Source organism: Carcharodon carcharias, chromosome 15, assembly GCF_017639515.1.
Source record: "Carcharodon carcharias isolate sCarCar2 chromosome 15, sCarCar2.pri, whole genome shotgun sequence".
Classification (NCBI taxonomy): Eukaryota; Metazoa; Chordata; class Chondrichthyes; order Lamniformes; family Lamnidae; genus Carcharodon; species Carcharodon carcharias.
This window is the reverse complement of record NC_054481.1, coordinates 126,199,616-126,226,490: the sequence shown is the minus strand read 5'-3', so window position 1 is coordinate 126,226,490 and position 26,875 is coordinate 126,199,616. Positions and strand designations below refer to the sequence as shown.

The following is a 26,875-nucleotide window of genomic DNA, read 5'->3' as shown; positions in this document are numbered from 1 at the left end:
CACATCCCAAGAACTAATTTTAAAAAATATCCAGCCCATCCAGGCTCCAAGGAAATAAAGGGAGCAAGTCCAAGACTTTGAAAGAATGTGCAAAATATGTAGTGGCAGAATAAAAGAAAGTGGTAGTGTTGTTAGATATTTTTATCACCAGGCTTATCATAGAATAGTGTTTTTGGAGGGGGTGGGTTGGGGAGGGAGGTGGTGAATGAACTACAGGACTCATACCACCCCCCACCCCCATTCAACCAGTTAGGATTCTTCCAATCAAAATTGGACGAGTGTCTAGAAACTGGTTACATTTTTGCTAAAAAAGCCTCTAATAGCCAAGTGGTTATGGTACTGGGCTTGTAACCAAGATCAAGAGTTCAAATCTCACAATGGCGAAACTATGAAACAATGTAACTTCATCTGAAAAAAACAGATGGAAACGTGTTTGTACTCGAAAGAGTTACAATCAATCCGCGAGATATTTGCAGTCAAGAGTACCACAACATTTCTTCCATTCTTAATAGACTTTATTAAGTAGTTGTATACAATATCTACAGCATAGTGGATAAAGAGTTAATGATTCAAAATCATACAGGACTGCAATGATGGAATATTGTTGAGAGGACAGTTCAATAGATTTAAGTTCATGTACATGCTGCACGAGATTATTGGAAAGCAAGTTCTCTTTCAATGATGGACAAAATGAGCACCTTGATGACTGAAATTAAGAACAGATGCATCCCTTCAATCTGTGCAATATTCCAAATCTGTGCAATATTCCAAGGAGAACACAAGAAAGGCAACCACTTAGTCTTGTAATAAATTAAAACCTGTTTTAACAATCTAGATTGGCATAAACCAGTCTCACCCTCTACCACAGGCAGGATATTTAATGCATTAAAAAGATCCTGATCATTGCTGCAGTCACCTGAGCACTCCAGAACGTTCAGGAAACAGTGGATTTTCTTGTTGGACAATTACTGGGGCTTTTTTTTTTTTAAAGGTACAATTAGAAAAGCATTCAATTGGTACAAGGTTTTGCTGGTTGACTAGATTCTCTTTCAGGTTTAGCCAAAGAGCTTCAAGTCCACCCAGCAATTACTGCGACCGTGCGTGCGTGTGTGTGTCAGATACATTTTCATTTTTTTGTGAAGCAGCCAATATGCTAAAATTCTTTGCCTTGTGGCTCCAACAATGCTCCTTTTAGAAAACCACCATTTTTAGAGGAAGCAGATCAGCAGAAGATGGGAGAACTCTTCACAAAAGGCTTTGGGCAGACATATTCTTACTTGCACAGGTGGAGATCAGATTGATGGAAGATGGATAGTTCTTCAGTTTCTCCAGATCAGAAGTTATCAAAGAAAAAGCCCCTTACGGGTGACACCCCTTTTGTTCGATTACAGTAAAGGATGGATGAAATTAGCAGGTATATACAGTTAACATTCAATGCAAGTTCAGGTGGTTATATACTGTATTCCAAAGGAATAATGAGCAGGAAAATTGAATATGTTGTTACCAAAATACATCCAAACCAAAATTACTCACCTATTCAATATTGGAGTTTTAGGCCAATATAAGCAATTGGATCAGCAGTTAATTTGTCACATTCCATGAGATACATTCTCATGTTGACTGTAAATATCTGCTAATGATCAGGTTGGTCAGCCTCTTTGAATTCTCCACATGAATCAATGTTGAGACAATTATGAGCTATGGACATCTCTTGGTAAAATCATTGCCCTTTAGACAATCCCTTCCCTGGATACACAGGATTTCCCTTCCAAATACATGGCAAATGAAATTGCTTAAGGCTTGCTAAAAAAGGCACACCCTACAGCAGCTTTCAATAGATGTTTACTCTTATATATATGGGATCCATTTTAAACAACATTGGTTGTTCTTAATCCAGGTTAACATCCTGCTGCTAAATTGAAACAGATTAGAAACAAGGAAATTGTACAAACTTGCATCAGCAATGCCTTTACAGAAAATTTAGATATTTGGAAAATAGTAAGTGTGCAAAGATAAAGTGAAAAAAGATTAGCAGTATTACATGTTGGAGAATATATGAAAAGTGCAGCAAGGACAGGACAATGACAAGGGAACTGAGCAAGTGGCATAATTAGCAGGCATTCTGTTGATGTCCTATTGCAGACATCTGTAGGATTTCAACTCTGTCACAACCACTTTTTTTTTTGCTCTAAAAGTAAACAAAACCCAACTGAAAAGTTAAATTTTATTTCAAGATAGCTTTAAAACAACCATTTCATTCACATATTGCACATTAAAACCAATAGATGCTGCACCACATTAGGACATGTCAGGTATAGGTCCTAAACCTAGTCACTTATACAGTTATTTGCGAAGTGAAGCTATTATAGGAGTTTGCTACCAGACCTGCTAGTAAGAGTCTTTGTGTGTGTGTGTGTGTGTGTGTGTGTGTGTGTGTATATATATGTGTTTTTTTTCCCCAAGTGTTTGGTTTAAAGAGACAGCAGTCCTTTAATTCACAATGTAGATACGTTCTTGTGTACTTCAGTTACCCCAAAAGGAGCAATAAGTCAACTAAAAGAAAACAAGGAGATTGGACCAAAGAGCGAAGGTGAGGTAATTTAATAATTTAAAAACAGAATTGGTTTAGTTTTCTACCAGGAAAAACAAACCATGGAGGTAAGGAAATCAATGTTAGATAGCATAAGAGTTTCCTTTGGATTCTTCGAGGACTCCTCTAGAATAGTGCCAGTCTTGAAAAAAAATTTCCCCAGTACTCAAAATATCCAATACAGATTTTATCGATCCCTCTTCCCCCTCCCCAATCCTGATTACCATCTGACAGGTTTACCCATAAAGACTTTTGTAGCAGCTATAATGTATGCTCAGCACTATTTGCACTTGGCAGAAAACAAGGATAGATTTCCATTTGGAAAACAGTTTTACACCAAATTTAAAAAGGAAAGCTGCTCTTGAAATTAAAAATGACAAGCAAATCCCCAAATTGGAAAAAAAGTTAGTTATATATTTTGATTTCAGAAAAGGATTAATGGAAAGGTTTGCACTGACATACACTAAAATATATTCACATCCCCAACATGTAAAATCTCTAGATCCTCAAAATAATTGAATGAAAAACAGACATTTGTTTAAACAAAAAAAAAAAATTGTTTCATGGAGCTGCTGAGCCTTGGGGATAAAGACCGGAGTTTGAAAATAATGCCCACCACACAATGGATGGAGGATAAGCAGAGTAACTGCCTGTATACATGTCTTTCAGTTCCTTGCTTAAACCATCACTGGTACAGAAGGTAACTCTTCAAGGAAGCTGGTAGTGGTAGTGAGTGGATTTCATTCAAGCGATCCTTGCCTAGAGCGACCCGTACTGAACGCCGACAAAGATCCATCAACGGCAGTGGTTCAGCTAAAAAAGGTGAGAAAACAGGGTTTTTTTTGTTGCATAAAATTATATTGATGTATAACCACATACAGTAACCATTCTAAAAGTTATACAAAAAAGTTTAAAAATGGAAAACATGCACTTATCAAAATGTGTTTCAGCCTTTGAAAGCATTAACAATATCAAAGATCCAAAATTAAAAACATATCACCTACCATACACTCCATCCACTCCTGTTATTCACCTCCATTGTCACTTACCATTCTTGACATACAACCAATTACCATCTATTAGTGCTACAAGCTGCATTACTTTAAATTATTTCAACTACTGAACACTGAAGATTACTTCAGTCAAAAATGCAAAAGATTTCTAAGTGAAATGACCTTCTGGTGCTCCCTTAATTAGACTAGCTTTCAAAAGGTTAATGACAGCTGCAGTTGCACACTAAGTAAACGTATACAATAGCTTGGTTTATGGGATTAGACAAGCGCTTCAATTTAGCCTCAAATATTTTGTTTTCCTTCCCCACTGTCTTGTAATGCACGGAGCGTACACATCATTTAACATCCTTAAAAAGTTGCATGAAAAGCAACACTATGGAAATGTGACCAGTCTTCACATTACAGTCAAGTCCTAATGATTACAGCCAGCTTTGCACAAAAGAACTTAAATTAACAAAGTAAGAATTTAGTAATGAAAAATAGAATTCATTCTAAATCAATTGGGAGAAACTGTTCCTTCAATATCCAAGTAGCTAGATGTATCAATGTGCAAATATTCTTTATTAAATGAATGAGCAGATAATGCAGATTCAGCAAGTTTGAATTACAGTGAAGACAATGGGACTGCTTCATTGAAAGAATTGTGAAAAAGATCTTTTCCCCATGGGAGCACAGGTAGAGACACCAAGAGAAGTTCCCAATCTTAAATGGGCAAGAAAGCCAGGTTGGCAAAGATAAATATTCTGAATTAGATAATGTAAGTATTTCTATTACCCTTCTGACTATTCACCACACTTTGCTCCATTCCCACACAGGCTGGTAGCTTGTGATGGAACTGCAAGTTATTTAATTAAAAACATTTAGAAATTTACTTTGCCTTCAATATCTAAGTTGCTGGTAGAGTTCCTCCCTGATTTAGAGCAAAGCCCATTTCAAGCAGGTCACCACAAAATGTGCTCTTATGAAATCAGAACATATTACAAAAATTGTAACCACAAAATTATGGCTTTTGTGCAATCTGATGACACCACACTTTGTGTATTGTTCCAAATTGAATGAATCAAACAGTGGATGACTTTGCTTAAAATCTATTAGATATCTAACTTTTCCCAGTTCTGATGAAAGGTCATTGACTTGAAATGACCAGAAACACAGTCTCATTTTTCTCTCTGCACAGGTGCTGCCAGACCTGCTATGGTCTAGCATTCTGTCTTTATTTTAAGATGAGTTTCCTTGCTCACAACCTAATGGCGCTCGAACAAGGACATTTATCTCGTGGTTAAAAACACGACCTGGTCACATTATTAGGTCTTTTAACATCCATGTAACTGCTGGGAGCTGGCAATCCCACCTCAAAAATCAGTGGAGGCAGCAGGAAATAGCTAAGTAAAGGGTTTTAAAAATGGAAAAAAAATGTTATAACTTACTTTCTGAAATAAGAGAAGTTGCAAGAGAGGATGAGGAAAGAGGGATCAGAATTGTTGAATTTCCGATATATTTTCTACACTTCAAAGTTGGAGTAAGTTCTGTAATAATCTAGATTGAGCAATATACAAGCTAAGCTTAAAATTCAGTCAGCACAGGGAAATCGTTATCCTTCGTCCTGCTGGCTTTTTTTAAAAAAAGCAAGCTCTCCCATCCCAGTCAATGAGTCAGGCAGGTATTGACCTCATTAAAAGATCAAATTGGCTGAGGTCTGTTGAGTCAGCTGTTATACAGAAAGCATAACATAGAAGTAGCTCGTTTTCCCAACTTGCCTTTGTTGCTTGTTATGCCCCCCATGGACTGTCTGCCTGGGTCCCATATCCTTGCATTCCCCTTTCTTTTAACCATGGAACTTGTAGTATAAGGGTCTGGCAATATGCACATATAGGGTTAACGTGAGACTGAGTACAGTACTGCCCACAAGTGATGCAAGAGTGCACATGACCCACACCTAGGAGGTGGTCAGTCTAGCATTGGACAAAGCTGTATGCACAAGCACGGAGACCCTAGCTTGAATTCATTACCGTATGTGTTCATAAATACTTAGGTTAACTATGTACTAAGACTACAAAGACTTCATTAAGATCTTCTTAAATGGTATCCAACATCCTACATTGGAACCAAACTATCCTTTCAGGACAATATTGTCTCTGCTTCCATTGCCAATTCTGGTAACGTGTTGCACAGCCTCACAGCCCTTGGTATAAATTAATCATTAATATAGGAGAGTTGAATAGCCTGGTGCTATACTTGCTCAAGTCACAGTTCTCCCTTCACACTTTGACAACCTGACCAGAATCAGGAACAGAATAATCCTGTAGCGTAAAAGCAAAATACTGCGGAGGTTGGAAATCTGAAATAAAAACAGAAATACCTGGAAAAACTCAGCAGGTCTGACAGCATCTGCGGAGAGGAAGACAGTTGATGTTTCAAGTCTGTATGACTCTTCATCAGAATGCAGTTCTGATGAAGAGTCATTTGGACTCGAAACGTCAACTGTCTTCCTCTCCGCAGATGCTGTCAGACCTGCTGAGTTTTTCCAGGTATGTTTGTTTTTGTTTAATTCTGTAGCGCTTTGATGCATTATCACACTGTGCTACATACCACATCTAAAGTTAAGTTAAACGCAGATAACTGAGTAAAGCTCAAATTTTCGTGGAATGATCCCACTTGATCTGTATAAACAATTAAACTGAACAACTAGGTGAAGAACAAGATTCATTATATCATTTTATTCTAGTATGAACTCAAAAAAGGTCAAACAGAAAGCTGATACCTCCCACAATGTAGGCCAAATCCTACAGAATATACTAGAAAAGGATAACTTGGGTAATCACCAACAAATGCTTCGCTACGGTTTAATTATCAAAGTAAACTGAACATTAAATCTTTGCAAAAAAAGTGCACGGAATCGTTTTGCATTTGTGCATTTCTCAATATCCCTCATGACACAGATTAGTCAGTCTCAGAATCAAACATCCCAAAAACCAGCTGCTCAGTGCCACAGAAAAAGATCCTTCCACTGTTCCAAAGCATACTCACTCCCAAGCTTAAGAGGAAGAAGCTCAAGGAACGTATTTTCCACACCGGCTGGCCTTGTGCCCTAGTAATTTAGCCAATTAAGTGCCAATGAGATTAAGCCATCAAGCCAGGGGATGAACCCTGGTTCAATGAAGAGTGCAGGAGGGAGTGTCAGGAGCAGCACCAGGCATACCTAAAAATGAGCAGTCAACCTAGTGAATCTATAACACAGGACTGTGTACCAAACAGCATAAGCAGCAAGGTGATAGACAGAGCTAAGCGATCCCACAACCAACAGATCAGATTTAAGCTCTGCAGTCCTGCCATATCCAGTCGTGAATGGTGGCGGACAATTAAACAACTCGCTGGAGGAGAAGGCTCCACAAATATCTCCATCCTCAATGATGGAGGAGCCCAGCACATCAGTGCAAAAGATAAGGCTGAAGCATTTGCTACAATCTTCAGCCAGAAGTGCCGAGTGGATGATCCATCTCGGCCTCCTCCGGAGGTCCCCAGCATCACGGATGCTAGTTTTCAGCCAATTCAATTTACCCCACGTGATATCAAGAAACAGCTGAAGGCACTGGATAGTGCAAAGGCTATGGGCCCTCACACTATTCTGGCAATAGTTCTGAAGGCTTGTGCTCCAGAACATGCTGCACACCTGACCAAGCTGTTGCAGTACAGCTATAATGCAGGTATCTACCCAGCCATGTGGAAAATTGCCCAGGTATGTCCTATATACAAAATACAGAACAAATCCACCCAGCCAATTACTGCCCCAGTCTACCCTCCATCAGTAAAATAATGGAAGGAGTCATGGACAGTGCTATCAAGTGGTACTTGCTTAGCAATAATCTGCTCACCATCACCCAGTTTGGCTTCCACCAGGGCCACTCAGCTCCTGACCTCATTACAGCCTTAGTTCAAACATGGACAAAGAACAGAACTCCCGAGGTGAGGTGGGAGTGACTGCCCTTGACATCAAGGCAGCACTTGACCAAGTGTGGCATCAGGGAGCCCTAGCAAAACTGGAGTCAATAGGAATCAGGGGAAAACTCTCCATTGGTTGGCGTCAAAGTGACCTAGCACAAAAGGAGGTGGTTGTAGATGTTGGAGGTTAGTCATCTCAGCTCCAGGACATCATTGCTGGAGTTCCTCAGGGTAGGGTCCTTGGCCCAACCATCTTCAGCTGCTTCATCAATGACCTTCCTTCCATTATAAGGTCAGAAGTAGGGATATTTGCACAATGTTCAGCACCATTCACAACTCCTCAGATACTCCTCAGTCCATGTCCAAATGCAGCAAGACCTGGGCAATATCCAGGCCTGGGTTGACAAGTGGCAAGTAACATTCGCACCACACAAGTACTAGACAATGACCATTTCCAACAAGAGAGAATCCAACTATCGCCCCTTGACATTCAATGGCATTACCACCACTAAATTCCCCCACTATCAACATCCTGGGGGGGTTAACCATTGACCAGAAATTGACCTGGACTAGCCATATAAATACTGTGGCTACAAAAGCAGGTCAGAGGCTAGGAATCCTGCAACGAATAACTCACCTGCTGACCCCCCAAAGCCTGTCCACCATCTACAAGGCACAAGTCAGGAGTGTGATGGAATACTCCCCACTCACCTGGATGGCAGCTCCCATAACACTCAAGAAGCTTGACACCACCCAGGACAAAACAGCCCACTTGATTGGCACCACATCCACAAACTTTCACTCCCTCCACCAATGATGCACAGTAAGTGGCAGCAGTATGTACCATCTACAAGATGTACTGCAGGAATTCACCAAGGCTTCTTAGGCAGCACCTTCCAAGCCCAGACCACTACCATCTAGAAGGACAAGGGCAGCAGATGGGAACACCACCACCTGGAGGCTCCCCTCCAAGTCACTCATCATTCTGACTTAAGAACTCTATCGCAGTTCCTTCACTGTTGCTGGGTCAAAATCCTGGAACTCCCTCCCTAACAGCACTGTGGTTGTGCCTACACCACATGGACTGTAGTAGTTCAAGGCAGCAGCTCACCACCACCTTCTCAAGGGCAATTAGTGATGGGCAATAAATGCTGGCCTAGTCAGCAACATCCACACCCCATAAATGAATTTTTTTTTAAAAAATTGTCATTTTTATTATAAACCAATTAAGATTGTCCAAACTAATTTCACAAAAAATGCTTAGAGCAGGGACTCCGAATAAGGTGGGAGACAAAGCCTGATCTGTAGGAAATTGTGACATAATTTCTTCATTTAAAAAAAAGAGTGGCATATACTAACATGAACATAGAATGAATCTTTACAGGAAGGGGGAAAAAAGTGTAATTACAACTAAAACTTGCACCTGTACAACACTTTTACATAAAAACGTGCCTAGGTGGTTTAACAAAGGCATAAAATCAGACAAAAATAGATGGTCAAGGAGAGGGGGCAGCGGCAGAAAGAAAAAAACTTGGAAGGAACTTTAGGTGGCAGTGATCCTGTGATATTGCTGCTTCTGTTCCTGGTGGTATGGAGGTAACAGGGAAGGAAGGCGCCATCAAAACAAGCTTGGGGAACAGGAGTAGGCCATTCTGCCTCTCAAACTTGTTCCACCATTCAATCAGAGCATGGATGATCTGTTTAACGCCATCTATCCCCTTGGTCCTATAATCCAATGCACTTGGATTAACAGAAATCTAAGCAGTTTAGAAATTGTCAATTGATCCCCAGCATCAACAACTTTTGGGAAACAGAATTCTAGATGTCCACAACCCTTGCACATGAAGCACTCCCTGACAACACCCCTGAATGGCCTATATTTAAAAAAAGGTTATTCCTCCATGTTCTAGACTTCCCCTATCGGGTACATAAACTACTTTCCTCTATCAAAGCCTTAAGCCTGGATGTTGCTCCCGCTTGACCTACCAAGAGAAGATATTGTAGATAAAGAGCACCTGGTAGGCACCAATCAAGCAGATTTTCACACTTTAGTTGTAAGCATATCTTGGTCATTGCAATCTGTTCATGTTTTTCCCCCAAAACGCCTTTAAAAATCTTGTGCACAAAAATAAACTTCCAAAGGAGGAAGTACAGCAAGTCAACATATCAAACAAGTATTTTAAGCTACGGTCAGTAACTGAACAGCTTCTGTCCAGCTGCCTAGTGACTCTAATCTTGATAATAAACTTTGGAAATCTGATACCATCTTTGTTTATCACCCAGGGACAGGATGATAGATAACCATTATTTCGTACATGTATTATGTACATAAACAGCTCAACCACCTGAACAAAAACAGGGAGGCACTGGACTAGTGGTCTCGTCACTGGGCTTGTATGCCGGAGACCTAGGGTAATGCTCTGGGGACCCAGGTACAAATCCCACCACAGCAGATGGTGAAATTTTAATTCAATTAAAATCTGGAACTAAAAGTCTAATGAAACCATTGCTGATTGTCATAAAGACCCATCTGGTTCGCTAATGTCCTTTAGGGAAGGAAAGCAGCCATCCTTACCTGGTCTGGCCTACATGCGACTCCAGACCCACAGCAATGTGGTTGACTCAAATGCCCTCTGGACAAGGGCAGTTAAGGACGGGCAATAAATGCTGGCCTGGCCAGCGACACCTGTAGCCCATGAACGAATAATGAAGAAAATACACGATGATTAAAAACCTTCAAAGGAATAAAGAGCAAAGTACATCTGTGCAATAGGTTCTGTAAAATTCTTAGGCCAAATACAAATAGAATTAAGAAATTTTGCTTAATCTAAAGGACGCGTAGGGGCATTCTCTGAATAAACTGTAAACTGGCACAAGAGAAAATGCTACAGCTGCCTTCAAAGGTTACTCGATTTTGAGCAGCAACTGATCCCACTGCACACCTCCGAGAATCTGGCTATTAAGTGGCTGTTAAAGTCCAGTCATTGTTCTAATGGATGCACGGGACACTGCCAAGAAAAGCAGACTGACCTTTCTAGATGGATCCTGAGCTCAGTGCAACAGTCAAACTCATTGACAAAAACAGAGTACTGTTCATACAGCTTCCAGGACATCTGCTCCGATCGTATTTAAACTTTCAACAGCAAGAGCTTGAATCTGAAAAACTAGCCACCTTTAGTTTTGCTGAAAAAAAGGTATACAATTGTTCTACAGAGTTGCAATGCAGTTAAAGTTCTGTATTGCCAAGTGACAAGGAGTTATTTTTTTTCCAGCTTAGTTCAAAATAGCTTTATTCAGCCCAACACGTCCTCAAAAGCCCAATGTTTGAAATCCACTTGACCAATTATCTCCTTCCAACCCACTGCAATTTCAAAAACACGTCTTTGCAGTTGAAACTCAATAAATTGAAACTGATGCTCTTCAGCAAAGCTGGTCATTAAGATGGCATAGCTCTTATTCAGATGTTGATAATAGGTCCTTTGAAAAAAAAATCAGAGTTGAACTGCGAGTGGTGAGAGAGAGAGAGAGAGAGAGAGAGAGAGTGGTTCATCCAACTCATACCTCATAGAAGGGTCAATGTGAAGCACAGGAAACCCTTCAAAATCCTGTCAGTCACCCAAAATTTATGCTCCCAATAATTGTTAAGTTAAAAACTATAGGCCAGAAAATAACCTAGAAGTTCAAGCCAGTTAAACCATTCGGCCAATTATACGAAAAACTCTTAAAAAGGTACACTAAAGGATTTTTAAAAAATTCCCTTGCATCATTCTCCAAGGGCAGTCAGCCAACTTGTACAAGACTCAAGCAGACAAGTTACAATAGAGTCTTTAATATTCAGACACAATTATCTGCCATCCCAAATATAGACAGGAAATGTCACAAGACAAATCCTTCTACCAAATTGCTTCATTGTGTAGCCTGCCAACTTCCTCTTACATTTGCACTGTGCCATCTTCATTCTTGCATTTGGATATTGCTGCCTCATACACATAGGCCAAGACTTCAAACTTTTCCATATCAATGGTCAACCACCCCATGTGTTGCATTGGAATTCAGATGAGCCAATTGATCCAACACCTAGTAGGTTAACTTTAGGGCCAAGTGGAAATCCTAGGTGTCAATCTTGGTTCAGTGGTATCATTCCTACCTCTGAAATCAGGTCGTGTGTCCAAAGCCAACTCCAGAGACTTAAAGAACACTTAGGAGGTTTGCAACATTAAATGCAGAAAGTTTTGTTAGAATCTGACCTTGGACATGTTTAGACATCACTCAGCCTCACCCAAAAAAGCATTTCAAATCATGTGGCTTAATCACGAGGTGCGATTCCAGTCCCTGCTGGAAAGCATTGGACAGCCCACTCTACAGCAACATAAGGATTTTGGAAAAAGAATAACCCTGTGAAATAAATCTTTGTTTTCGATCCTGAACTAAAAACTTCCAGCTCTACAACTACATACATTATAGTTCCAAAACATGGTTCAGCCTATGCTTGTCATTGGTGCGTTAATGGAGGTAGCCAGAATAAGATTTGTGCCTATACCTTTAAGTCAGCTGAACATCACTTGCCATCTGCTTGGAACAGGTTAAAATAAATACAAGCTGTTGGCTTTATATAAAAAAAAGTTGGAAAGGATCATCAGAAGAAGAGGCTGAGCGAAGTTGTTTGCAGACAAATTGATTTTTGTTCCAATTCATAATACTCCGAACTAGAAAAATTCTGCCAAAAGCATTTACCAAACAAATGGTAACTAGATTGGGTGGAGTTTATAACTAAAAGCAATTCAAATGGCATCACCCTACAGGTTTAACCTGTATTTGCACACATTAAACAGCTTAATGTTCAACATCTTGCAGAAACCAAAGAAGAAAAAAAAGTTTGCTGAACAGTGTAATTTGTGTTCAGAAAAATGATAATTATAACATTTACATTTACTTTCCTAAAGGCACAATGTTCCAAGGAACTTGAAACCAGAAATGGAAAAGATTGGACATGGACCCAAAAAATTAAAAAAATGACCAATTTTTAGTGCCTTTCATGAACACCAGATGTCCCAAAGCACTTTCAAAAGGTAGCATAGCAAGGTTGTAATGTTGGAAACGCAGCAGCAAATTTGCACACAGCAAGCTCCCATTAATAGCAATTTGCTAATCACCAGATTTTTTTGTAATGTTGATTTGAGGGATAAATATTGGCTAGGATGCCAGGGATAACTCCTGATCCTCTCCAAAATAATGCCATGGGATCTTCTACATCCACTTGAGCACACAGATAGCGCCCCTGTTTAATGCCTCATTTGGCAGATGCTCAGATAGTGCAGCACTCGCCTAGTACTGCACCAGAGAGTCAGCCTGGGCTTGTGCACTTGGGTCAGACTTGAATCCACCACCTTCTGACTCAAGTTCTGTCGAAGGGTCATGAGGACTCGAAACGTCAACTCTTTTCTTCTCCGCCGATGCTGCCAGACCTGCTGAGTTTTTCCAGGTAATTCTGTTTTTGTTTTGGATTTCCAGCATCCGCAGTTTTTTTGTTTTTACCTTCTGACTCAAGGTGAGTGTACTTCCAACTGAACCACAGGCCACACTGGACATCGTACCATATACAGAAAGTATGATAAAAATGAGGTCTGGCCCATCCAGGTATCCACTTTTACCAAACATCTCCACGAAACAAAATTTTATTTCAAAGAATCAACATAAAAATTGCATGACGTCATGTGCAGCTCGAGGAAATTGATGTGTTCTAAGAATCAGGCATGAATGCAAATCAATATAGGACTGGCACCAAGAATGAGGTCACCTTCCATATCTGACCAAATGCACAACTTAAGAGCAGAGGAAAATAAAAAAAAGTGTGCAATTCTAGCTTCACCCAATTTCTGTACAAAGCTCACTTTTCAGCAAAGGTCCCTGTCTAGAGATCTGGAATGGGAGCTGTGGCAGGTTTTTCACACCCTAGCCCAGCGATACCGAGATGAATTGCAACACTCCTGCAGCTACTTGAACTAATGTGATGGATGCTGGGGATCCTTTTGATCTATTCAATTTGTCTATTTAATGGATATACTTGAGCTGTAGGGAGAGCAGTCAACAATGGAAATTAAAACCAAACTATTTATGGTCACTTAATTCTAATGGATTGGGTAAGAGAAATGTTTCTCAAGTTAGTTTTGCTTATATAAACAAAGCTGAGTTTATGTAAAGGAGACCATGGACAAAAATTAAATATGGAAAATACATCTGTTATGCTTGGTAAGCAGCTTCAATTTTACTGCATTTAACAACCTCATGGCATATACTGTGCCGCTATGAAGCGCATGGTTTTACTAGTCACACTACAGCGCAAGGCATGCAAATCCCAGGCTACAAACACGTTGTCAAAAACAAAAACAGAATTACCTGGAAAAACTCTGCAGGTCTGGCAGCATCGGCGGAGAAGAAAAGAGTTGACGTTTCGAGTCCTCGTGACCCTTCAACATCTGTTGAAGGGTCATGAGGACTCGAAACGTCAACTCTTTTCTTCTCCACCGATGCTGCCAGACCTGCTGAGTTTTTTCAGGTAATTCTGTTTTTGTTTTGGATTTCCAGCATCCGCAGTTTTTTGTTTTTACAAACACTTTGTGCTCAGTTTGGTAAAATAGATGTATCCTGTGCTAAATCATTCCTACTGTGTCACCTTCTGAAATTACAAAACTGAGCTTTGCTTCTAATGTGCATGACTGATTTTTAGTTGTAATGAAAATTAATTACTATGGGCAGGCAGGGGATAAGGAAAGAAAGAGAAAGAACGGACAAATGGTAACGAAAGCCACCAACAGTCCATAAATCCACACACACTTGAGTTATTTGTTGGGAACTTGCAGCAATCTATTCTTCAATGTTGCCATCATACAGCAGCATGGAATATACTGCACATTGGTCCTTTCCACATAAGAGCAGGGAACAAAACAGGAATAAATCAAGGTTTCCACATAGCTGGGATACATAGAGAATCAAGCTCATGAAACCCCAACCGACTTTCCATTTATATTTCTAGTTCTCACTCAGCAAGTTCTTGTTTTAGTATTGCCAATCTGGCAATTCAAAAGGACAAACTCTGTTGTTCCTTCATCGGCTGCTAATTATAATTTATTCACCAATAAATGCAGAATGGGATCAAATTACACTTTCAGGAGCTGCGGAACAGCGTTGTACATACTATTGTGTGGATTGTATTTAAGTCTAACCACTCAAGATATCCATTTGTGGAAATCAATTATATATTGAAAGCAGTGCAGCTCCAAACACAAGGAAAATGTAAATGATCAGCACGTGAACCCATTAGTGCTTGAAGATATCCCCTAGGGTAACAATCTCTAATCCATATAAGAGTTTCATTTTGGAAAAATGAAGCACAAATGTAAGACTGCTTGCTGCAGATTGGATTGCAGGCATGAATGAGAATATATGTTTATTGATGGTGAAATTCTTGAGGCCATGCCCCCTTTGGGGATCAGCTCTGTCATTGACTTAATTATTTTTCAAAGACATTTCTCTCACAAAAGGGAGTTTTGACAGCCTATTTGGAACATTTTTTTGTGGCTATAAACAGAGTCAAACATGCATCCAAACATTTTTCCTTGGACAACTAACAGGCTGTATACAACAGCATGATTACCACAATAGCTATAATGTGAAATGGGAAGTTAGAGTCAGCATATCCTCCCAATGACATGAATTGTTCTCACAGGAGTTTGAGGAGCTAGTGGCACAAATTCACAAGCATCATCAAGTCCAATTTTTCAGCCAATGTCATTTGGAGACCATTACGAAACCATACCTTAATTCCCTCTGCATCAATCTCTTCTGTACAGGTAATTTCAGAGCCAGACTAATGAAACTTGCAAGGCAACAGAGCAAAGCTCTTTAAAAACTGATTATGAACGTCACATTCTCAAAATTGATTTACAGCACAAATTCGTGACTTGGCATCACTACAGCATTAATACCAACCCAAGCAACACAAGACTGCCTCATTATATGTAGACAGCCACCAACATGCTAATCCACACCCATTGCTAACTGGGTGTACCAGGCGAATTGGATCCAAATTAGACAGTTCAACACAATAGACTTGGAACCCAATCAGTAATAATGAAATAAGCCTTGCTTTTCTTCTCTAACCATCAGCAATGAAGCTATTATTCACCAGTCAGAAGAAAATAGTACTCCCTTGACAAACTTATTTAGTCTAACAAATTCACAGGTCACAGAGAGCAGTTTTTTTTCTATTTATTTTAATCAAGCCTCTGATTCAAAACCACCTACACAGGACAGTTCCAGTGAATGAATTCACAGGCTTCAAAATAATGCAGACTTTTGAGTCTTTTGATGAAACCACCCACAAATGTGGTACCAAGAGATGTTTGAGCACACCATGCTGGGAAGTTAGGACTCATTTGTATTAGTTCATAAGAGTCTAGACAGTGGGCTGGTCCTCATTTTTCAGAAGAATGTTTGACTGTAAATAGCATTAAGTGTCTCAAAACAATTGCATTTGGTGGTTCGACATTGCAGCTAATGATACAGAGTCTTAAAAGAACTGGACAGAATTACATCATCTTCCTCCTTCCATTCCCCCTCATCATGCAAGAATTAGTGCTGATCTTCCCTCTTGTGCCATATAATTTTCACTATTGCTGACACTGGTTCTATTTTTAAAAAAAGAGGGAGACATAACCAGAATCAAATTAAAGCTGCCTCTGTAGCTGTCTGGAGTCTGGAAAGGATTCTGGTACTGTCATGCTCCATTTTTAAACAATAGGTAATGTGACGTGATTGCAATTATCAGAAATTTACATTCTACTTTCAGACTAGACAGCCAACAGTCCAGATTTGGAAACTGCACTTTTGTGTACGTTTGTGGCACATTTTTGACCAGCTGCCTGTATGCTGGGCAGCTCTTCACCAAAAACAAAGATATACAGTCATAATAAGCTTTAAAAAAGTTACTGCCAACTCATTTTTCATTCTGGGCACATTTCACTCAATTGCCAAACAGCATTGTCCATTTCAACCCTTTGCACTACACTCGAATTCCATCCCCCAACCTCTCCTCCTCCATCAAGGTGCCCTTAAACCTACCTCTTTTGACTGAGGATTTCCTGCACTAATACATAACTGCCCCCTGTTCTGTTCCTTCCATGGTTGATTGCTGAGAAGCCAAGCAGGGCAGGTCTTGTTGAAAAAAAATCATACAACAGGCAGTCTGTACTGAATTTCAAAGGACACAGATGGCAGGCCGGCTCTAGCTGTATTGATTTGACAGCATGAAAAAGGAGCTTATTAAATGAGAACCTTAACTTTCGAGAATTCAGAACAAACAAAATCCAGTAATAAGTGCAGTTTATTGTGGATAGTCAAAAACATTTAAAAAAAAAAATAAATAGTTTGTTTGGCACAAGCTATTGCTACTTAACATAGACTGGCTTCAACAGGAAATCCTAAAAGGGGCCAAAATGCACATTCCAGGTCAAATCATTGCGCAAAACATTGAGCTATTGAATTACACAGTATGACCAGCTCAGGCACAGGTGAAAATCACTCTTATTTCTGAATGAAACAGAAACAGCATGCAGGTGGTGTGATGCAAAACACCTCTACGGGAAGCAAACATTCCTATACAACCACCACCATTATTTACACAATACCTTTAACATAATACTCCTGTGAAATGGTAAAGAAAAATTTGACCCCAAGCCACATAAGGAACTATTAGGACAGGCGACCAAAAGTTCGGTCAGTGCTCTTATCCTAACGTTTTTTTTTGAAAAACTAGATATCCAAAAGATTTTTATTCCATCATAATTTCCTTTGTGATATTTGTTACAAACTTAACAGGCTAGCTAATAAGTAAACACACACTGGTGGCGGGGCGGGGGCAGGGTGGAATATCTAAATCAGACTTAGCGCTCCCATGCCTTCCTCAACTTTAGCCATCATCTGGCTGAGGAGATTCCTTCAGCAACTCAAAATGTTTCAACACAATCGCGATCAACATCAGTAAAAGACCAATGGTTGAGCCATCTTGATTTTGAAAAATATTTTTAGTGTAGAACAAGTAGTGATAGCTATAACCGCTCAACAGCAAAAACACAAGCACACTAAAAGCATCATGTGTACTGGGACACTACCTGCATTTAGTTGATTGTGGTTTACTTGTACTGTATATGAATTTGGAAAATCAGCCCTTATTTCAGGAACTGGAATTTGCAACTGCTACCAACCCTTGTTCTACACATGGACTTTATCCGCTAATTTTGTTTGGGCAAAAAGTCCTCAAAGCGGAGTATTCCAAAATATTTACCTCCCATCATTCCACTTGGTCCTCAAGAGCATCAGTTACCCAGCTCAGTGGGTTCTACTCTCCTCAAAAGTCACAAGGTTTTGGGTTCAAGCACAAGAGTCAAGGCTGGCACCCCAGCGCAGTACTGAGGGAGTGCTGACTTTCAGAGGAGATCTTTAAAACAGAGGGCCCCATCTGCCTATTTAGGTGGATGAGAAAAATCCCATGGCAAAGAAGAGCAGGGCACTTCTCTCCAGTGTCTCAGCCACTATTATCTCTCCATCAACATCACTAACACTGTTTGTAGGAGCTTGGAAATTGGCTGACACGTTTCCTACAATACAATAGTGATTACACTTCATTGGATGTCTCGAGTGGTTTACAACCAGTGGTCATGAAAACACTATATAAATGCAAGACACACACACACACAATCTTTTCTTCCTTATCCCAAGTCCTGAGCACCAATCTGTGCCTCCAAACCACTCCTCGACATCCAATTCTTACTTGAATGAATCATGAAACGCAGTCTGAACAATGTCAGACTACATTCACCGGGATTTTCCACGCTCACAGGCCGCCGGAATCTTCCGGTCCCGCCACAAGTCAATGGACTTCTGGCTGGGGCGCTGCACTGCCTCGTCTACGGTGGGTCCCGCCCGTGACAGGGCCAGAAAATCCCAGCCATTAAGTTACAGATGACATGGACATCACTCGTTAAGTAGCACCACATGGAGCAGCAGATTAATAGCCACTTCTCAGCAATGCTGCAAACCAGGAATTAACTGCACGCCATCAAAATGCAGCTTTTTGAAATCAGTTCTGAGCCTAGATCTTAAATTAATTTCCCTCCCTCCAGGATCAACCTGGAACCTTTGTCCCAAAATATCATGAGTCACTACCCAGCGAGCAGGAAACAGTGGAGACCTACACCCAAGCCTCTTCCAGAAATCACTCAAGCTTACATCATTAGAGGTGGGAACACTGTCTCTTTCCTGGCTAGCCAAGTCAAGGCCAACAACAAGAGGCAATCCTCCCATATCAATCTACAATCTACTCAACTGCACTCACTAGAGTGATGTGGGCTGAGCTGAGAGAAAAATCAAAGCAACAGCTATTGACGGAAGGTTCGAGTTTTAAGTTTTAGACTTGTAAAAGCAGCTTAAGATTTGCATTGCAGAAGTTTAAGGCACCATACACATTTAAATAGCACCCCCACTGCTTGTTGGCATTTTACAGTAGGTCAGAAAATTTCAGGGAATGAAGCAATTAAGAGCCAAATGCATCATTTTGCTTTAAATTGTAAAAGTTCATGTACTAAGTGAAGGCTAAGATTGCCTGAGGCAGACATCAATTGTGCACAAGCTTTTTAAGATAAGCTTGCTTATATCCTGGGTACCAGATAAAAAATCAGCAGCATTGTTCATCTTAATCTATTGAACCAAACAAATTGCCAATTTATTGGCAAAATTTCTCTCTCTTCCCAAGACATACATACTTCAATCTCTTCAAATGAAAATCTGGTACAGTTGGAGAACTATGAATAAAAATGTAACACTACCAACAAGGCATGCCAGGAGTGTGATGGAATGCTCTCCTTCTTTCTCAGATGGGCACAGCTACAAAGAAACTCAAAGCTTAACACCATCAGCACATTAGACACTCAGTCCCTCCATCACAGCACACCATGGTTACGCTGACTGCTACCTACATGATGCACTGCAGCAGCTCAAGGTTACTTCAGCAGCGCCTCCCAAACACATGACCTGGATGATCAAGTAGGTGCATGTAAACACTACTGCCATGACAACCAAGTTCTCCATCAACTTGCACAGCACACTATTCATTCATCGTTGCTGGATCAAAATCCTGGCACTCTCTGCCCAACTCCACTGTGGAAATACCTTTGTGTGGAATTCAGTGGTTCAAGGTATACCACTGTGGGCGGACCCTGATGGACACCAATATCCAAAAATCAATTTTAAGTCTCTGAAGGAAACAAGACATCCATCCATGGACTCTATCCCTTCTTCCATTTAATGAAGGGCTTTCCCTGGGATATTAAGTACACCTCTATCTCCAAAGCCTGCCCAAAATAAACAAGCAAAAACCCAGAATATTAATTTATCTCTACTGATCAGCCCAGGCCTGCTGCCATTCACTGTTGGTGCCTTCACTGGTACAACTATCTAGCCTCATGGAATATTTAATTATTTCAAGTAAGGGCTTCCTTCAAGGGAAAAAAATAGTTTCCAAATCTTAAACCCAACCTAAAAAAATGACGAGGTTTCATAATGGAATCTTCAACCATGGCTAATATGGGAAGGTAGTAATTGTAGGGATTTTCATAATTCATAACTGCCAAGTACCTCTTCAGTGAAGTCTGAACAAAAGATCTGGTTGAAAACTACATAAATTGAGATGTTGGAATTTTTGAACAACAAGATCCATTGCTCCCAATGTGTCTAGTTGTATAAGAGGACAGGCAGGAGTGCCATTACCGAAGCAAGTGAATGAGAAGCTACATACATGGTGGACACGGTTACCTTTCTGCACCAAGAGCTTATTCCGTTTATTGGTCACAGGCCAATCTTGTGAATCAAGGCTTACAAATGGCTGTCCAAGTTGGCTTGGAGGCAATGAAATCCCAATTCACACTAACCTCCACATGAACCCAGAAAAGTATAACAAATTTAAAATTTGCAACAGGTATCTGCTTGGATTCAATGGCATCAATCACCTGAAGTGCTGTGGTTGGCTTTTGTTTAAAAACAGCAGTCAACTCTTGAATTGTGCAATTTGCTACTGTACAGGGAGGTTAAGAGTTTAACTATGAAACTACTTTGCAATCTGGATTGGATCAGTCTCTGTGCATGTGTACTCCTTCAGTCTCTCTAGACCAACCGACTAGGCAGTATTTGGTGCTGTTTTTAAGCTGCTTTATTCCAATTCAAGCATATATGAAGAAAGTAAATTGGCACAATCAATGCAAATCCTGTTTGCCTACCAACACAAAAAAAAGACTGGCATTTATATAGCACCTTTCACAACCACCACATGTCCCAAAGTGCTTTACAGTCAATTAAGTATTCTTTATGAAATGTCGACACTTATGTCAGAAACACAGCAGTCAGTTTCTGTACAAAGTCATAATGACCAGATAATCATTTTTGTGATGTTGATTATGGGATTCATTTTGGCCACAACACTGGGAATAACTGCCCTGCTCTTCTGCAGAACAGTACCATGGTATCTTTTATCCACCTGAGGGGGCAGATGGGGCCCCAGTTTAGTAACTCACTTGAAAGACAACAACCCTTCATCACATCACTGCATCGCCAGTCTTAAGTTTTTATGCTCAGATCTCTGCAGTGGATCTTGAACCTGGAGCCTTCCAACCCAAGAGGCAAAAGTGCTAACCACAGACACGAGTGACACTAAGATGATGAACACATGCACTAGCAGACTTGGGTTACTCTTACGTGAGAATAACGGTTCCTTCTGCTAGCTATCCCGCTTAGATGGCAAGGGTTATTCATTCCTCCTGGCCTCTCTTCTTCCCCTGTTAACTTCTGGGTCTGGACTCAATTCTTGAAAAGGCTCCCTTCAAAGAATTGCAGAGACCAAAACGTTTGTCAACAAAGTGCTTGTAAGTCTTTCTGAATGGCTACACACGATTAACAAGCGGGCCATTGTTTTGTATCGGAACAAAACAGCTGCCATCCTTCACTTAAAAATCACCTCTCCTTTCCCTACGGATTGTAAACTCAGCACAGGGTTCTCTACCTGTTCAGGCAAGCTTCAGTCAAAATAACATTCAGGCAACACGTATGAGGTCTACTGGGGAAAGGCGATGGGTACAAAATCCTGGGGAAGAGGGAAGTAGTTCATTAATCCCATAATGAAAACATGCAAAAGTTAATTACACCAGGTAGATTTTTAAGTTGATTCAGAAAGAAAAACAAAGGAGTCATATTTCTGGAGCAACCATCCAACCAACAAGCTGCCCTCTGACTGCACCAAAAGATAAAAGGACTCTCCTCTCTGCATCGAGTACAATGCAGGGAGGGAGCTTAGACAAGTTTTCAATTCAGTGATTGTAATAAAAGGCAGCAAGTATGCTTCCAAAATATACAATGCATTTGCGTGCACTGGAAGTGACATATTAATACACAGGGCTCCATTCTTTGCAGACAAAGGACATGTGCATGCATTACACCTGTTTCAGCTAAACAGGGTAAGGTGACAGCCATTCATTCCATCATTCCTCAGGGCAATGCCTTGACCAATCAGGGTCAAGCTGACTGGTTTAAACTTCAAACAATGCTTAGCAATTAACTGGTCAGTTATCATCAACTGGAGCATTCTCCATGGCAACACCACTTGCCAACAAGTCATCACTCTCTTCACATAGTATAAATTGTTGTTTTCCCCCTGATATTGGAATTCTTGCAAGTGTCCTGATGAGTGCAAGGCGATAAAAAGAGACATGTCTCCCTTTTCAGCAATACTCAAGTTCTATACTACCGAACAACTAAACTTACACTGCAGTCACTGGGAAATCCAACAGGGGGAAAGAAAAAGCGTTTCCAGCCTTCAGTTTTTTTTATAAAAAAGTGAACAAGGAATTTTATTAAACTCTGCAGATGTGAGTATTGGAAATTCAAGTTAACCCAAATAATGTTAAACTCCAGACAAGGAAAATTTGGGGAAAGCCAGGATCACAATTTGTGGCTTGCTCTTCCCTCTCTCTCTGCTTCCCTCTCTCCATTACTTAAACAACAATGAGTAATTCGCAGACACTGATCTGTAGCAAACTACTAGCTACAAATGCAATTTCCACCCACGTCTGGTGGTTTGCCCAACACTTCTGGCTTTCTTACTGACTTGTAAACCCGCAGCTGTTGTTGTTTTAAATATAGGTTTTTCTCTGGTTTAAACACAGCTTTGCAAAAAAAAATAAAACCTCATTCAATCATCCTCAGCTAAGGAAGAAAGGGGGCAGGGTGCAAAAAACTGATTTTGTTTCTAGCTTGACATGTCATTTAGAACATGGGACAGTTCACTATTCAAAAATGATCGGGGGAGAGCCAAAGCCAACCCTGTACATTGTTAATTTTTGACAAAAGAAAATGACTGTGAAAGACCTTGAAATTTTCAGGAGGAGCATTTCAGGAGGCTCCACAATGGCCTGATACCATAAGTTAAAAAAAAAAAATGCCAAAATACAGGGTGGACTTTTAAAAAAAAACTAACTATGATGGAATGCACTATTGTGTACCCAGTTTAAGCCACACAGTGAACTGGGAAGATCTCGAACACACGTGGAATATTGGATGGCTGCAGCTATTTTTAAAAAAAAGTGATACTGGGAGCTCATTGAAGCCATCTACAAAATTAGAACAAAAAAGCTGGAAAAACAAATAAGAACAGGGGATATTGGGGCATTATCAGAGAGAACCTCTTAAGCTTATTATATAGGGTGCCAACTAAGGGACTGACCTGAAACATGAGCTTTACGATCCCCTTTTTAAAAGATGTCACTGAGCTTTTGCATAATTGTGATTTCTTCTGCACGTTTTTGTACATAACAGAGTAGCTGGTTTTCTTAATCAAGACCAAAATAGTAAGTGTTTCAGCTTTAAAAACAAAAAACTGCGGATGCTGGAAATCCAAAACAAAAACAGAATTACCTGGAAAAACTCAGCAGGTCTGGCAGCATCGGCAGAGAAGAAGAGTTGACGTTTCGAGTCCTCATGACCCTTCGACAGAAGGGTCATGAGGACTCGAAACGTCAACTCTTTTCTGCTGCCAGACATGCTGAGTGCCGATGCTGCCAGACCTGCTGAGTTTTTCCAGGTAATTCTGTTTTTGTTTAAGTGTTTCAGCTTATCTGCATTTGTGAAAGTGACACAGGAGTGCTAAAGGTTGGCTCTACATACACCCACTCCCTGCCCACAGACTGAAGTACAATATCTCAATGGACACTTTACTACACTTAAAATGATTTCAACAAAAAAAAAAGAAATGCAATGCCAATAATTATCCCAAAAGCACCAGGCAAACATAAACCATTAAACTAAATTCTGAACCTGCTGAGATAAGTTGGACCAAAAGGAGAATAGTCAAAAAGTTTTTTTTTAAAAAAGCAGTTGCTTTTTATGATTGTTCAGCTCAAATAACTTAGCGACATGCTTTCAGCACTGAGCACTGTACACATCCACATCAGTACAAAGTGCAATAACAGTTAGGGCATTAGCCAAGTTACCTGGCTGGGTGACAGCAATTTAAATAGGAGTTTTACATCTTTATTGGACAGTAAAAGCATCAAGTATTTCAAATAAAACGAGACTGAGCCACAAAAGATGTTAGTACAGGTGACCAAAAGATTAGTCAAAGAGGTAGAGTTTAAGGATCAACTTAAAAAGGGAGGGAAAGAGAGGCTTAGGAAGGGAATTCTAGAGTTTAGGGCATGACCACCAATGATAGAGGAGTGATAAAATTAAGCAATTTTGGCAAGGGACTAGAATCGGTAGCACCAGATGATCTTAAAAGTTTTACGATTAGAGGAGGTTTGAGAGAAAAGGGCAGGATGATGCCATGGAGTGGGGGGGTGGGGTGGATTTGAACACAAGGATTTTAAAATTGAGGAGGAGTTCAGAGCAGGTGCCAAATGGAGGTCAGCAAGCAATGGGCTGATTAGGTAAACTAGTCTGAATTCGTACCCATCATCTGATTTTGTAAAGACAAGAAGATAACAGATTTGGTTCCTGGTTTAGCATCTCTGGGCTGAGATGGCAGGAGCAGAAGTAGTATCGTCATTCTCAGCCGCTATTCAGTGACCTTGAGCAGAGTGTCCCCTCCATAGCTGAACAGCACTCCCTGCCTCTTGGCTCTCTTCCTTTTATAAGATGTCTCATCTGCAATGTTCCAGTTTTGATTAAAGACACATTTAAAGCATCAACACTCTGTAGATGCTGTCTGACCCATGAATGCTTCAAGCATTTTCTGGTTTTTTTTGCTTCAGATTTCCAGAGTCTACAGTATTTTTGCCTTTTGCTCATTCACCATCATTTAGACACGGGTATGATGAATGGTCATTTCTGTGGGCTATTGGAGATCTGTTGCTGTGCAAGGAATCAGATTCCAGAACTTTGGAAGGTGGGGTGGAAGGAAGGAAAGGGAGATATGTATTTAAAAAAAGAGGCTGTGGCATTGTGACTGCACTGGTATTCCACAGGTGAAGGGTAATGCTCTGGGGACCTGGGCTCGAATCCCACTATGGCAGATGGTAAAATTTTAATTCAGTCAAAAAAATTTGGAACGACCATGAAACAACTGTTGGTTGTCGTAAAAAAAAAACACCATCTGGTTCACTAATGTCCTTTAGGGAAGAAAATCTGCCATCCCTACTTGGTCTGACCTACATGAGACTCCAGACCCACAGCAAGATGGTTGACTCTTAAAATGCCCTCTGAACAAGGGCAATTAGAGATGGGCAATAAATGCTGGCCTGGCCAGCAACCCCCACATCCCATGGACAAATAAAAAAAAAAACCTGAAGGATTTTTAAAAATTCCACAAGTTTCACCTATGGAAAAGGATAGCGACTCCCAGAATATTAGGTATGTTTTATATGGTGTGTTATGAAAGGAGCCACTATTATATATGTGGCGTCAAGCAGCTCTCCAGAATGATAAATTAAAGATGCACATATTTTCTGCAAGGGAAAACTCTCAATAGTGAAGGCCACTTCCTTCAAACTGGAAGGATTTTTTTTGTTAAAAGAAAACGCCCACAAATCACAGCTTATTTTGTAGATTTAGAACATTAGTATAAAAAGGAAGCTTACTGACGACAGTGGAACAGTCAAGTAAAATTGGCTCCTCCTCACCACATGGGAAAGAATGAAGAACAAGTGAAAAGGTGATTATTTCACTGGAAACATTGCTGGCCACTATTTTTACAGGTCTTTCTTGCATACTTTAAATTCAGCAGTGATTCAATATACAATTCTTCAAGTTCAGCGACCACCCCGAGCACCAATATTTAAGCATTCGATATGTTAATTACAGATCTATTGATGACCTTGATCGGTACGTTAATTTAAATAATCAGCATTTGGATTGAACTGTCCGGTAAAATGGGAAACTGATGGTATTCAAACTTGCCTTAACTGGAAAATCTAAAAAAAATGTTCAATAAAGAGAATGCTCAGTGTTAAGTAATTTTGGACAAAACAGGTGAAATATAAATAGTTGGAGATTACTTACGGTCCAGTCCATTAATGTAGCGCATTCTTATCTCACAGTGACCCCAAACAGCACTTACAACAGGATAAAGCTTTTTCCCTTTAAGTCCTCTACATGCAACTCCCAGGTAATGTCCATCCACGATATAGCTTAGAGTTCCTTCATCCATGTCCAAAACTACCAGGAATACATCTGGTACTATAAAGGTTTCATGGGGCTCCAAGAAAGCTGGATAAGTCTGGCTTGGTTGATTTTTGCCATCAAAATAAAGTTTGTTACGTCCAAGGTCCCAGCCCCAGGATTCACAATTACTACCAACAAGTGCTGTATAGCCCACAGAGTGCAAAGGAGCATCGATCGTAGCAACACCAACCACTGCATGTGTTCCCCGTTGTCTCATTGCCCAAGTGATTTCCCACACGTGTAGTCCTCTGGTATATCCGACTTTGCCTCTGATACCATCAGTACTCTGTGCCACTGGATGCCGATGAAATATTAACTTGTCATCTTCTTTCACAAACACGTTTAGCGACCGATCGTCATTGTTCCACGAGTGCAATAGCTGGACTTCACAAGTAGCTGGTGGCATGTCCAGCAACATGTCCAGTCGAGCAGGCTTACAATAGTCAAGCCCTTGCTGTTCATGACGAAGAGGCCTGTAAGAAGGATCCCTCACATCCACAGTCTTGAGTCCAACAGTAACTCGCTGGCCCATAGTTCAATTTCCAGGACAAAAAGCAACCCAATCTGCCCCCCCCAC

At 40.4% G+C, this 26,875-nt stretch overlaps 1 protein-coding gene across 1 annotated transcript; it reads right to left on the bottom strand.

Annotated features, from left to right (window-relative positions):
- Window positions 1-497: 497 nt before the first annotated feature.
- Window positions 498-26,865, bottom strand: spsb1 (splA/ryanodine receptor domain and SOCS box containing 1). The gene is made up of 2 exons (XM_041206777.1): window positions 26,137-26,865; window positions 498-3,403 (listed from the first exon to the last, which is right to left on the bottom strand). The coding sequence occupies exons 1-2, from the start codon at window positions 26,828-26,830 to the stop codon at window positions 3,276-3,278; spliced, it is 822 nt and encodes a 273-aa protein (XP_041062711.1). The 5' UTR covers window positions 26,831-26,865; the 3' UTR covers window positions 498-3,275.
- Between the last annotated feature and the right edge of the window lie 10 nt (window positions 26,866-26,875).